The sequence below is a fragment of the Chiroxiphia lanceolata genome, chromosome Z (genome assembly GCF_009829145.1).
Source record: "Chiroxiphia lanceolata isolate bChiLan1 chromosome Z, bChiLan1.pri, whole genome shotgun sequence".
NCBI classification, from domain to species: Eukaryota; Metazoa; Chordata; class Aves; order Passeriformes; family Pipridae; genus Chiroxiphia; species Chiroxiphia lanceolata.
Genome location: NC_045671.1, coordinates 43,080,008 through 43,094,296, shown reverse-complemented (window position 1 = coordinate 43,094,296; position 14,289 = coordinate 43,080,008). Strand labels below are relative to the sequence as shown.

The 14,289-nt window shown below is 38.3% G+C and overlaps 1 protein-coding gene across 6 annotated transcripts in view; it reads right to left on the bottom strand.

Annotated features, from left to right (window-relative positions):
• The window catches only part of LOC116780968 (coiled-coil domain-containing protein 171-like), a 45,831-nt gene that overhangs the window by 13,314 nt on the left and 18,228 nt on the right, over positions 1-14,289 (bottom strand). For 5 of the 6 annotated variants that reach the window (XM_032676401.1, XM_032676404.1, XM_032676405.1 and 2 more), the window contains 6 exons: positions 10,891-11,021; positions 7,806-7,941; positions 5,101-5,268; positions 3,028-3,216; positions 1,307-1,799; positions 432-545 (listed from right to left, as the gene is read on the bottom strand). In XM_032676401.1, coding sequence (XP_032532292.1) covers positions 432-545; positions 1,307-1,799; positions 3,028-3,216; positions 5,101-5,268; positions 7,806-7,941; positions 10,891-11,021 — 1,231 coding nt within the window. The remainder of the gene's footprint in view (positions 1-431; positions 546-1,306; positions 1,800-3,027; positions 3,217-5,100; positions 5,269-7,805; positions 7,942-10,890; positions 11,022-14,289) is intronic. The other variant, XM_032676403.1, reaches the window with a different exon arrangement.

Here is a 14,289-nt window from a genome sequence, read left to right as displayed (position 1 = left end):
CCAGTTTATTCTTTAGCACTCTGGGAAATGTGTCACCTTATCTGTCCTGCTACTTCCCTTTATTCACATAAAGTATCCCTCCTTCAATGTCCTTTACTCTGTGACAGAAATGCTAGGACTTTAAAATAAAACTTAACAAAGAACCAGGGATGGCAACAGTGCAGATGAGCTAAGGGATCTTATATCAGTTCTCACTGGAAATAAACTCTAGAAGCACTCTACAGCCTTCTGCCTTCATGACTCTGTATACTGAATAAAATATCACCAATGAAATAAAGTTAATCTATTCTAGCAATACAGCTCTTCAGAGATATAATCCAGAACAGTTTACCTAAAATCCTGAAACTGGAAATTATGTGATCACCCTGGGGTTTTTTTGGTTTTGGGGTTTTTTTAATATTTCTGTCACAAGAATATACTTTTAAAAGTACCTGGTTTGCTAAGAACATCCTGCAATTCAGAGAGGGAACTGATTATTGCAGAATGGAGGTTAGAGCTAGTTAACCAGCCAAGTGCTTCAAGGCAGTCAGCTCCATCTCTATAACCTGTGAAACAGAATTACAACTATCAATATAACAGGATCACTTAGATATGGCACACTACTATCTCCAGCTCTTTCAGAAATTGACCAAAACTAAGCATATAAGCCACAAACTAGTCAGGACTATTTAGACTGTATTAAACATGCTTTCAAAACTACTGAAACAGAAAAGTAGGTGAATCTCTAGTTTGCCAGTCATTTTTGATACCACTTACCCTTTGTGGGGGGAAGCATAAACTGGTCTGGTAACAGAAATGGACAAGCAGACTACATGATCTCCAAAGAAAATTTAGAAATCCCATACTAATATTCTACGTGAATCAGAAACCAACTTTTTGTATATTTTTTAGTAGGAAATAAATATTTAGAAATTATTATTAAAACAAGAGGAAATACTCTTCCACCAAACACGTTGGTGTTAATGAATTAGGAACATTACAAGATATTTACCACAGCAAAGATGCAGTAGCACCTAATTTTGAAATCCACAACACAAATATCAAGGATATCAAAAAGTGTGAGTTCATGTGTGTAGTTGCAACTTTATTTGCAATGCTCAACAGACTAGGTATTTACTTCTAGGTGAAATTGCGTTGCTCAAGAAATCTAAAAATCATAAATCCAGAAATTATATTTGTCAAAGGATCATGAAATATGTCTTTACACTCTAGTAATAATAATATTTCTCTTTCTTATTTGCTAGCCATGTAATTTAACAGAACATTTATCAAAAGAAGAAAATAATTAGCTTATGTGACACATTACGTCTGCCTTCAGATTCTCCCACACAAACTTGAATCCCATTGCCTCCTTCTAAGCCATTTGTCCAGGTGAAGAGGGAAGTAGAAGACCGGGCTGCAGCTCTGAGTCTGTTGGCTGCCAAAACTACAATCACAGCTCTTCGGAATACATAAACCAGGGCTTTGGCTCTCCTTTGTCTTTGTCTGGCTTCATCTTGACTGTTTTCCTCTTCAGCAGGGAAAGTATGAACTATAGTCTCAATCCTCTGGTTCAGAAATTCGTAAAAGTTGACCTGATCCTGAAGAAGGTCTTTTTGGGAAGTCATAGCACATAGTCGGCTGTAGAGGGGACACAGGCTACCAGATAACAGTGCACAGGCTGCCAGAAGAGATGAACGCTCCCTCTGAACAGTTGTTAATGTGTTTCTCACAGAAATATTTTCATGGGCCAGTTTCTCCTGGTTTTTTTCAAGGGCATACATTCTTTCCCTGTTTTGCTGTACTGCTGCTTGGTATTCCTGGGATAACAGGGAAAAAAAACAAAACAAAACAAACAAAACCAGAAAAAATGTTAACCTGATCATTTTCACCTAGACAAAAGCTAAAAGAAGATAATATTTTCACATTCAAATAACACATTAAAGTAAGAAAAATTATTAGTAATGATGATAAAAGTATTTCTTCTAGTAAACAGTTACAGAATCAGATGTATGAAACCAGATCAATAGTGTGAGGAAAATTTCCAGTCTTCAACTACAAATGGACTCCTGATTTCTGACAACAATCAACTAGTACTGTGATAGCTTAGAGAAGGTCCAACAGCATGTGATTGACCACAATACAGTTTTATGAGTTAACTTAACAATAGGAAATTACATGCTCCAATTTCAGAAAAAACATTGCTCCACAAAGCAGAAACAAAGGTAGTGTAAGCAAGAGGAGAAGAATAAGGAAGACTCTGGAACATAAAATTAGACAGATTAAATACTCCATAAATACATTTTTCAGTGTGCAAAGACTTCCAGCCCCCAAATCTGTATCAAATACAGCATTTTTTGATGAAGTAAAGTTGTAGTAAGTCACAAATAACAAGGCATAACTATTTCCTCTATTTCACAACATTTTTAATTTAAACAGGTGTAAAGAATGTGACTGTAAAGACTGTGAATAGTGGTTGTAGAATAACAGGAAACATTTTAGAATGCAAATAACTTGTCTAACAATCAGTGATGACAGTTGTACACTTTTGAACCACTGCTTATTGTAGTATCCGTAAAACAGAGTCCTTTGACACTGTTGAAATCTACCACTGTAGCTGCTAATTGGCTCTTAGGGTCAGAATGTACATACCTACATTTACCCCCAGACAACACATTACTTTTACTCTACAATCGTTGCAAAGCAGACACTGAAAAAGTAACTGCTGCCCTATGCAAGTCTTAAAATAAGCACATTCAACCTCATAGCTTCAACATTCTCAAAAAAAATATCACTAGCAACTATCAACAAAATTAGGTTTCTGAATTAGGGCTGTAGACCAAATTCCTTTCAGAATGCCTTTAAAACGTCATTTATTTCTTATTAGAACTGAAGTTAATAGTAGCACAAGGGTTTTTGCTTTTTTTTTTTTACTTTAAAGATAAACTAAAATTCCTAAGCAACCTTAAATTGATAAGGGACTTAAACTACTGAAATAATCCATTAAGTATTCACAAGAAAAAAAATCAGAAATTTACAGTGCCATACCTTTGCTCTTGCATGAGCTTCAGCAAGGAGACTTGAATATTGCAGTTCAAGATGCCTTTTTTCTTTTTGCCAACAGTGTTCCTGTGCTTTCAACTGTTCAGCTATATTTTGAAAAGCATCTTCTTGGCTCCGCTGAAGATCCCTCATAGTATCAGTTTTGTCCTTGCAAACATGTTCCAGGTGAGATATCTATGTGACAAGCATTTAAAAAGAAAGAATTATTTTATCTCTAAGCACCTTTCTACTTTGACTGTACATATTAAGTTAAGCACAGACTATTCCAGCATAAAGCCTAAATTATAATTTCTTCAATATATTTATTAAAAGTAAGTAAAATCCTTTCACAACAGATTAATTAGTTGAAACTTACAACAAAACTGAAACATACTTTGGAATAAAGAATTTCATTTACTTTCAGTTTTCCCATCCTTGTATCACCTTGCAGACATTTGTTGCCTTCTTTGTCGGAAATCTGAACTGGATGCTTCCCATCTTTTTTTTTTTTTTAAAGTGCATGAAATTTTGTGCTGTTAAATTATTAGTCCAAGTATACCAGTCCTTTAGAGGTTTGTGATGATTGCAAATAATAACTAAAAAACAGTCCTTAGTATTTTTTGTTTTGTTTTCTTGTAAAGCAAAGACATTCCAGATTATAATTAAGTAATAAAACAACTTCAGGAAATTCCAGTATACAGAGTGTTTTTCTTCACAAGTAGCTCATTAATTTATGATGTTTCAACAAGCTTTCAACAAGCATGGAGGAATTCATTATGTGGTTTAGCACTGCCGCTCCCATGCAAATTAAATGTAGGAATAAATCAAGCTAACAGTGGTCTCTAAATGCACACACCTGCACTTTGTTACTAGAAAATAGCAACAAGATACTTTCCAGATACATCACACAGAACTGCAAGATTTTGTTCTCAAGAAAGCAGGTACAACACAGCCCAAAAATCCCAGAAAAGCTGTTAAGTACATGTGAAGAGCTTCAAAGACCTCATAATCACTCTCAATAACAACACTTAATTAAAAAAGAAGAAACAATAAGACACAAGCCCTACAAACACTAACAACAAAATTTACTCCCTTCCCTTTACTCCTCTGCTTCAAAAGGGAAATAGTAATGTACACCAAATCTACATAATCTAGGTTTTATACTACCCCTCTTTAGTAATTTTTGACTGCTGGGGTATTTATTAAATGATGGGCAGATTTAAAACAATTCAGTGCAACCACAGCTCTGTCCTATGCTCAGGCCAGAGGAGTGGTCACAATTCCAGAGGATGAGAAATATCTGAAAGAGCTTTTCCCTTCCTATGCTTATGGAACTAAATATCTGGGTGCTAAGTCCTGAAATTATTCTATTAGACTGTAGGACTGGGCTGATCGATGGACCTAGAACACGAATTGAAATCCAAAAAAAGAGTGGCATATGTTACTCTCTGGAGCCAGTTGACTTAAAGTCCTAAAAATGCAGGGATTTCTGGAGGGAAAGGCCATGTAAGCTCATTCACTCTAAAACCACTCGGAAAACTACAGCTTCTCCCTTAAACAAATACTGGCATGTTTTATAAAAATAGGTATTTCCTATTGTGTTTCTGAATACAGACACAATAACCCAAAATTTACAATTAAGAAAAAAAACCGCACACTGGCATTCTTCCAAATAGTACCTCTGAAACATAAACACATAATTCAAAGATAGTAATCCTGGAGTAAGTGTGTTTTTCTTCTGAATTATGGAAAAATAAAGACTTGCTTTAAGACTGTAAATTACTACGTTCCTTGAATTGTTTCATCAGTAAGATTAACTTAATTTTTTTTAATTAAGTTCCTGTGGCTAATACTGGATAGTGTTATCAGCGTGCCTGGCACAGAAAGTGGAGCTTAGAGACTTCACACAGACTTAAGTCATCAAACTGAGATACAGACAAGCCATAATTAATGGTATTCAATTATTAACATCCAAATTCTTTTTGAAAGAAGATGAATATCACTCTTTTTTAATGAGACTGTGATGTGGACACATGTCACTGAATTTAGCAGAGGTAGCTGATGCCTAAGGACACTTACCTTGTCTTGAGCCCTCCTGAAGTCTAAGACCAGGGTATCAATATTTTCATACACGAGGACACAAAGCTCTGACCAAGACAAACTGTCTATGGGAACTTCTGGTTGCTTTGTAAGCACAGAGCTTTCTACCAGATGCTGGTATAAGCTACGGAGAACGTGCACCTCCTCCTGAAACAAACAGAAAAAATTAACTGTTCTATCTGAGCAATGTTAGAATTGAAAGAAATCCATTAGGTGTATAATAGGAGCTGCATGCAGCTGAAAACATAGCCCATAAAGCTCATTCTCAAACCTTTACAGAATTCCTCAATTCCTTGTTAATGTTTGCATCATGCATATTGAAGCCAGAGTAAGAAAACTCTCTAATTAGACAGCATTTTGTAAAAAAAGTATATAAGTAAAGTATTTAAACAAAGCCCAGTTCTGCAGGGGTCACAGCCATGACCTGCTACAGAGAAAAACCTCCATGCTATCAGTAGATGCAATTCATTCATTCATGTTAATGCTTTCAGGTACATTCAAACTGTACTCACTTCCAACACCTGCAAGGAGAAAATTGTCTGATTGGCCTGGTAGCACAACACGCTGTCACTCCTAAGTCTTTTAAAAAATTCTTTTGCTTTGATTATATATGAGTACATAACTAGCCAAAATAGGCTTACGACTTCATTAGTTAAATCCCACAAGCCATGTCTCATTCATTTACACTGATTTTAGTCCATAGTATAATAAATTGATGCAAGTTATAAATAAACTTCATCAACAATATAATGTAGAAGAAATTCCAGCCTTCATATCTTTAGTAAATATATACAACTTAACAAACAGAAAGCTGTATCTTAAACACAACAACAACAAAGACCGTAAACCATTGCTTTATAACAGTACAGTGAGAAACCAACATAAGATTATCAAACTAGAGAGAAAAGACTTATTTGGGATGTCTAACAATAGCATAAAATATAAGAAAATAGTGAATAGATCAAGAAAGCAGGAGGGGAAAATTAAGGAAAGAGAACACACTGACATTTTCACACAGTTTTAGCATGGATATAGTGAAGGTCAATAACAGTATATTTAATGTTATCTGTACTCAGGTTCTGCTACAGTCTTCAGCTTTTTCATTTTGGGAAGAAAAACAAAATCTGTCCAAGCTGAGTAAACAAGACTACATACAGGTACTCCTGCTTCCCAAAAGATTACAAAAGTCTTCAGGAAAAATACAAAGCCACCTAAGGCAAGAAATATCTAATCTCATAGGGGACCACTAATACAACTCCTCAGAAAATTATTATTTTTATCACATGTTCAAGACAGTGTTGTGGTTTGAAATTGTTCCAGTAAAACAATTAAAACAATCCCTTCTGTGAATGACAGTTCTTTTAACAGAGATGCTATTTTATGGTGGTTCTTTACCTTCCAGTAACATGCTAATTTTGAGTACACCATTTAATCCTGTTTCCACTACTAGAAACCTCGACCATAAACAGAATTTTGTCCTGCATTCTTGTCAAGTACAACGTACATTTTACTAAGGAACACAAAACAAAAAGGAAAACAGTATCACAGCAATTTCTAGCAAGTGCTTAAGGTTTCTAGCAGATAATTTTCAGCTTGGAATCATGTTTTGTAATCATGAATAACAATAATTGCTGTCTGTAGTCAGGGCAGACAGTTGCTTTTATCTTTTTGTATTTCTTTTGTGCCTGATAAAATGACTTTTTTAGGTTAACTAGGAGAGTAAATGTCTTTTAACACATTAATATTTGCATGGAAGAAGCTGTTATTCTCCCAGAGGTAAAAGGGGATTTTTTTTTTTAATTTTTCCTCAGTTTATTAATTGCCAATCTTCCTGAGCAGTGGATAACACTAAGACAATGGATGGAATAACTCCATCAGCTGCACAGAAGACACTAACAAATCTGAAGACCCTCTGCAGGTCTCTCAGTGACTATTACAATGCCTGTCAGCAGCAGGGAACAGATCACATTTACCTTCCACACCCAGAGGTCCAAGAGAGAGAAGGAGGAGAAATTTGCAAGCCAGTACCAAAACAAAGTTTACGTTGCTAAGTGTAGAAATACTGCAAATGCTACCATACAATGAAAGGAGAGAAGATTTTCTAGATATGCTAAGACCTTTCCTTTGTTCCTGCTGCTATGCAATAGGATAGAAAAACTGGGTGTCAAAGTTGAGTTGGGTAGAGACAGTGGGAAGGTCCTAACTGGTCATATAAGAGGAGAAAGATATCAGAAAATAATCCAGTAAAATATATCCAACGTGCCAAATCCACACAAAAATAAGGGAAAAGGGAAAAAAGTTACATGAAATAGAAATAAGGAAGTCTACAATGGTAGCTAATACAATTTGACAAAAAAGTTTGGGTAGAAAGATAGAACATTCTTCACAAGAAATCATAATCCATATCTACAAAATGCTTTCTTGATTAAGGATGCAAACACAACTTACTCATATTCATACTTTTAAAATAACTGTTTTCTGCAAATAACTCTTCAGTTAAATACACGGCATATCACTTAAAATACATTCTCAAATTAGCTTCTTCAAGTTATTAGATATATTTATTCATGTTTTACCAAAAAAAAAAAAAAAAGGAAAGTAACATAAAACAGCGCAGCAAATGCAGATTATTCTCACACTATAAAAAAGCCTAAACAGTGAGTGCCACAGGCCTTTTGTCTTACCATTTTACCTTCCTCCAGTAACATGCTGGAGCTGCTTTTGGTAAGGTCTAGTTTCCCAGAGAGACCTCTGTTTTCCTTCCTTTCCTCAGTCATCTCTTTCAGTTGCTTGCTCGAGGAGAAATGCTCCCTTTGTAATCTGGAAAGTTTCCACATTAGAATATTTTTATCAAAATTACTTTTGTCAAGTGTACTTTTAAAAAATAATCAATAGATATGGCACATATCATGTTAGCATATCATATGGTTTCTGAAGATGCTTGCCTTTTTTAATTAAATGAAGAAACATATATTCCCTCTGAGAAAGATTTTTCAAGAAGTGGTTGTGTTCTTCTCAGTTACCAGGCCTTGTGTTAGATTACCAGTCATGAATTCAACTGATTTTTTGGATACAGTTTCTAAATTACATATAATAAACAGAAATGGACTGGCTTCTACACAAACCACCTAATTTATCAACAGCAGACAGAAAGAAGGTCACCAAACTCAATGTCTTTTTTGTCTCAGTCTTCTCTGACAAGGTCTCTCAAGCATCTATGATCAGGAAAAAGGGCTCACAAAGGAGAAACACTTCTAGCAATAAGTGAGGATTGAGTCTGGGATAACTTCTAAGGGCTCAACCCACAGAAACTGAAGAGGCCAGCTCACCTACACTCAAAGGTTCTGACAAATCTGGCCAATGGCACAGCAAGGTTTCCCGTTATAATTGTGTAAAGTAAAGTCACAAAAATTGAGGCAGGTCCCTGGTAAATTTGGAAAGGCAAATGTCACACCTGTATTTGGAAAAGGGCAAAAGGAGAAACCAGGGAACTATAGAGCAATTCATTTCAGTCCTGGGAATGTCAAGGAGCAAGTCCTTTCAGAACAAAGAAGTTTTGGAGGTTCATTAGACAAAGGCTTAAAGACAAACTCAAGTGACTCTTATAGAAAAAGGGAAAATAAATTAGGGTGCCAAACTATCGCTTAGGAAAAAAAGCCAAGATCCTGACCCTCTCTGGAGTACAAGGACCACAGCCTTCAAAGGTAAATAAATCAAAGGCTCTTGTACTGTTTCTGAAGGTGTCTAGTGAAAACAATCACTGATATTCACCAATGTTACTGATACTTCTATGTTTCAAAGAACAAAAAGGGCACAGGAAACAGATGAGGCAGTACCCCACATAATTCCCTCAAGGGAACAGAGTATATTGGTGTCCATCTCAGAAAAATCTTGATCTTCACTACCTATCTTTTTTGTCCTCTGGAAATTTGGGTGTCCAGACTAACAAAACTGTAAGGATAAACTGCTTCTGTTTCCTCAAGCTCTGTTAACAAAACCACCAAAACTTAACTGTGTTAACTTTCATGGTAGGGTTTGTATTCTCTGAAATCAGAGAAGATAATTTGCTTTGAAAAAACTCAGTTTGCAGAAGCTCCCAGGAGTAATTGCCTAAAGCAACAGATGACTGTAATTAGTGATAAGTAGTGTTTGGATATTAGACAAAAATTATTCTCATATCCAATTAACATTTTTTAAAAGTTCATAAAGTGCAGATTAGATTGTTATGTAAAACTCATGATCCAACAGTCATTCCTCCAAACAAGGCTGTTTTGAACAGAAAGGAGCTTTTTAAAAACAAATAACAAAAACCTAATAAAATGTCAAATCAATGACAGGTCTTCTCCAGTTCAAGGAAAAACTAAATAACTAGGTATTAGTTTAGAGTTGCCTATGTTGCTGCCATGGAACTCATGCTCAAAGCAAAAACAACTGGACAGAGTGAGATTACAGTTTAACTAATTGATCTTATTTTATTACCATAGGAAATCTTGAAATACACTAATTCAGTTTCCCAGCTGTGAAGACCACAGTCTTCCTGAAGCACCACCTTAGATTATTACCATAGTGTATTTTAAACATTTTCACAAATTTTTATCATAAAAATTATTTCCTTTTCTTTGAGAGGGGAAAAAAAAGCTTTATATTTTTTTATGTGACTCTAAATGGTTTACCTAAATGCATAATTCTACATGCAAACTTCTTCTGGCCTAATTTTAATAAAGAGCTCTAAGGTGCTTAGATAGCTCAGGTTTCAACTATCCTACTAAAAGCATCTACATAACCATGAGTCTGGAATTACTCAGGCCACAAACTTCTTTCCTTGTAGGAAAACCAGTTTCTTTTGTTCTCCACTAATCCTTGTGTGAGAAAGTCAACATAAATACCTATGCATACTTACCCATATAATCCTAGACTGAAAGTGAGGCCAAGTCTGTGTTTCCTAACATTTTCTCTTACCTTGAGTCTCTTCCCATATCCTCACTGTGCACCACTCATTTTTAATCTTCTTAAACTTCCTCTTTCCCTAAATTTCACTATTATCCTCTATTTCACCTACTCAGTTCTTTGTCTTCCAACACCATTCTTCATTGTGCTGTTTTCTCACCCCAATATATAATTGATTTAGCCCATGAAGAAGACACAATACTGCACATTCTATATCTACCCAAGTTCCAAAAATCGTCTGTTACCACGGACACAGCAGATTGTGCTGAGCAGGAAAGGCATCCCAAGTAATTTCATCTGCTCTCTCACACTTGATCCCCTTTTCTTTTTTTTTTTTTTAATCAATTAAATATTTCTACACTTATTCAAAAGATGAAAACAAATATTAACCACTATAAATGATACATAACTTCTTGGCAGTATCCTTAGATATTCATGTAGCTCACTGAAGTGGAAAACAATGTTTTCATAATAATACAAGTGAATGTAGAAAACCCATCTCTCCTAAACCTGCCAGATATGTTTTCCTACACTTCTCCCAAACACCACTAGAGGGCGAACCCCATCATAATTATTTTCAGCATTTTTGCTTTGACAACTGACCCGTAATGGATTAGTTATTATCTCTACCCTCTCAATACCTACGATTACTGGTATGGACCTGTTATTAATGGATTGCCAGGTTCTGAACCTTTGTCTTGGTTTGGCAAATTGCATTAGATTGTGTTGTTTTCTACTGAATGAAATTATAGGGAATGTAAACTATAAGTGGTACTCAAGCTGTCTACTACCATTTTACAATGGCTTTAGAGGAAAACTTACACGTTTTGTTCCCTCTCATGTGCATTTGCTGACTCTCTGAAATCTCTCTTCGTATTTTGTAACACTGAAAGACCTTCTGCTGAGCTGCCCTTTTCTGAATTCAAAGCTTCTTCGAGTTCTTGAATTCTTAACTACCAAGTGATAAGAAAGCAATTTAAAGCAAGTCAGAAAAAATTAAAAAAGTCTTCAATACTGTTTTCTGTTCTGTTCTGCTTTACAGACAACTATATTCTATAAATTCTATATGGAAGTATGTAGACAGAAAGCATTAAACACATGTATTAATACACAAGTGTTAATGCATATAGTTCAAAAATCCTGTCTGGATTTTCCTTTTTTCAGTTATTAATATTACTGAATTTTCTGGGGGAATTCTATTTTTAAAATAGATACACGAAAGTGTGGGATTAACAATAAAGGCTAAACTTCCATTCAGAACAAAGAACACATGGAGCTTGTTAATGTACACAAACAAGGAAGAAAATCTTACCAATTATTTACCCAATAATTAATTATTATTACAATATTAAAATATAAGTCTCTAACTACAAAGAATGTTACCATCCCAGTTCCTTTGTAGGTTGCAAAAGTAGAGAGGAAATTAAGAAAACAAAATTATTTCTAGTTGTTTATTCATAATTTCAAAAATTTAAGTGCCGGTACATAGAGAAGGCCATAAGATTAAGAAAATAACTGACAGAAGAATGGCAATACTTCTTTTTGCTCCTCAGAAAATAAGAAAAAAAACCCCACTGAAATTACCTTTTTTTTCTTGCTTAGTTTTTTAAAAATCCAGTGTGAAATGCTCGTTAGTTAGTATGAAATTATCATTACGTTTTTTCACAATTTTTTTTAAATAAACCCTAATTGCTTTACTGGGTCAATATAGGAGGCAAGTCCAGAGGATGTGAGCGAGGCATCCCGGGAGAAGAAGTCCAGGACATGCGCGGGAGTCTGTATTCCCATTGGTTATTTGGTCACGTGTTCCCAAGGGGATAAAAAGGCACTACGTTTGAAATAAAGCCCTTTTGGCTGCAACCCAGCTGGGAGTCAGACTGCTCTTATTTATTGTATTAATAACCCTACACGTTACTTCCGACTCAGGGGCTAGAACCCATATTAGGACCCAAATTAAAAAAACCCTTGTAGCAAGGGAATCAGTAGATTTCGGAATGTGTTCATTACAGAACAGGGGAATCTTTTACCAAAACAAATTTAGATGTCTTAAAAGCATCAGTTCTCAGCTGGTACTGAGAGATGCAGATTAGCAACGAGCTCGGAAAAATAATAGGGAAAAGTGCATGGAAACAGAGAAGAAGAAAAAGAAGAATAGAAGCCAAGAGATCAGGACAGCAGCTGCAGCGAAAAGTGGAGAGGAGCCGGCAACCACGTGAGTGGGGGTCGAAGCAGTGGGAACCGGGAACAGCAGCATAAACAGCCAGCACCGTGGCGGGGGCCACTCCCGAGCAGCGACTGCGGGCACCACCACTTGAAAAGCCGAGTGGGGGAGCCACGCCACTCAGCTGGCACCCTGTCGCTGCTGCTGCTGCCGCTGCAGCCACCACCGCTGCAGCCGTCGTTGCCGCCCACCCCGTGCGCTGCAGGACCCCATGAGCCCCGCACTGCTGCTGCCGCCAAAGCGCCAAGCACCAAGCGCCGCAACCACGCGGACCACCACTGCCGCGGACCGCGCACTGCGTGAGCCCCCTCGCCTGCGCCACTGCCAGACACATAGCAGCTGCCAAGGGATCCCACCACCACCTGGACCACCATGCTAATCCACCAAGCAGAGAAGCCGCGTGGACTGCCACCGCTGCCGCCACCAAATGCAGCCCTGCGCCGCCTGAACACTGCCATCGGGAATTGCTGCACGCCGCCGCACCGCTGAGACTTCACCACCGACGGAGCTACTGCCAGACCCCAGTGCCACGCCAGGAGCGACCCAGTCACCTGCAGCAGCCAGAGAAGCAGCAGCAGAGACCCATAGAGCAGCAGCTGCCGCAGGGAGCACCAGAGCGAAAAAGGAACCGCGAAAGATCAGCCAAGCTGGAACCAAAACCACAACCAAACAGGACCACACACACGTGGAGCGAAAAGCGGCCAGAGTGAGGTAATATCCACCATGGGAAACATAATTTCTATGGAAATATCTCAGGATACAGAAGCATTAGCTTTCCTACTGAGACCTTATCACATACAGACGACAAGGGCTGAATTAACAGACCTAGTGCAATGGATTAGATCTGTGGCGCCAGAGCTACCGCTTGTAGAAGCCTTACACATAGAGATCTGGGACAAAATCGGAAACCACATGAGACTAAAAGCCCAGGCGGTAGACCACCAAGCTAATAATGCCATTCCAGCCTGAACAATAATAATGTCTGCCTTACACACGAGCCCATAAGCGAATGGGACGTTCACCCCACTCTAACACACAGACTCCCAACAAGGCTGCTAGCCGCCACCCAAATCCCATACACAAACCGGGGGGAACTCACCAGAGATAACCCCAATATATATAGATTCAAGGGATTCACTGAGGAAGGGGAGAAATTAGGCCACGGGTCAGGCACTGGTAGCCACGGGAGCACGAGTTGCAGGGAGGGAATGGAGCCTTTAACGTGGGAATCCAGCCCATGGGATCGGCGTATGGGGCCCCATTGCAGCAATGAGGGGGGGAACACAGCCTATTTGCGACCTCATGCTGCGGATGACTGGTGACCACGTGCACCGGCCCGGGCGCAGTCATCTTGCGTGCTTAATGGACCGGAAACTGACCTGTCTCTTCCGGCCCCTCCCCGCCGCCCAGTCTATCATCCACCACCACCCTGCCTCGGGGAACTGGGTTTACTGGGGCCATGGTGGGGGAGGCATTGGAGGATGATGAGGAGGGACCAGGGATGGTTACACCAGGAGGGAGAGAGGGGACAAGCAGGGGAAAGTCAGTTGATTGGTGGGAACAGTGTCGGAAGGAAGCGATCAGAGCGAGAGATTTGCAGGTTATCCATGTATGCCCAGTTGTTTTTCACCCACGTCAAGCCCCCCATTTCCAACCTCTGCCATATGAGGTGACAAAGGAACTGAGGCAATTGGTAAGAGAGACTGGTGTGTCCTCAACTAATACGTTCGCATATCTGGAGACGCTGAGTTCAACATATATCTTCACCCCACATGACTGGAAGACGCTACTGAAATTGGTGTTAACTAACACTCAGTATTGTGTCTGGTTAACTTTCAGGAGAATTGTGCTGTGTATGCTAACGACCCACAAGCAGGCATAACCACTAACCACTTAATCGGGGAGGGGAATTTCACCACATTAGATGCCCAGTCAGCCTAACCCCAGAAGGTGTACAAGTTAATTGCAAAATTAGCCCTGAGAGCCATGAGGAAATTACC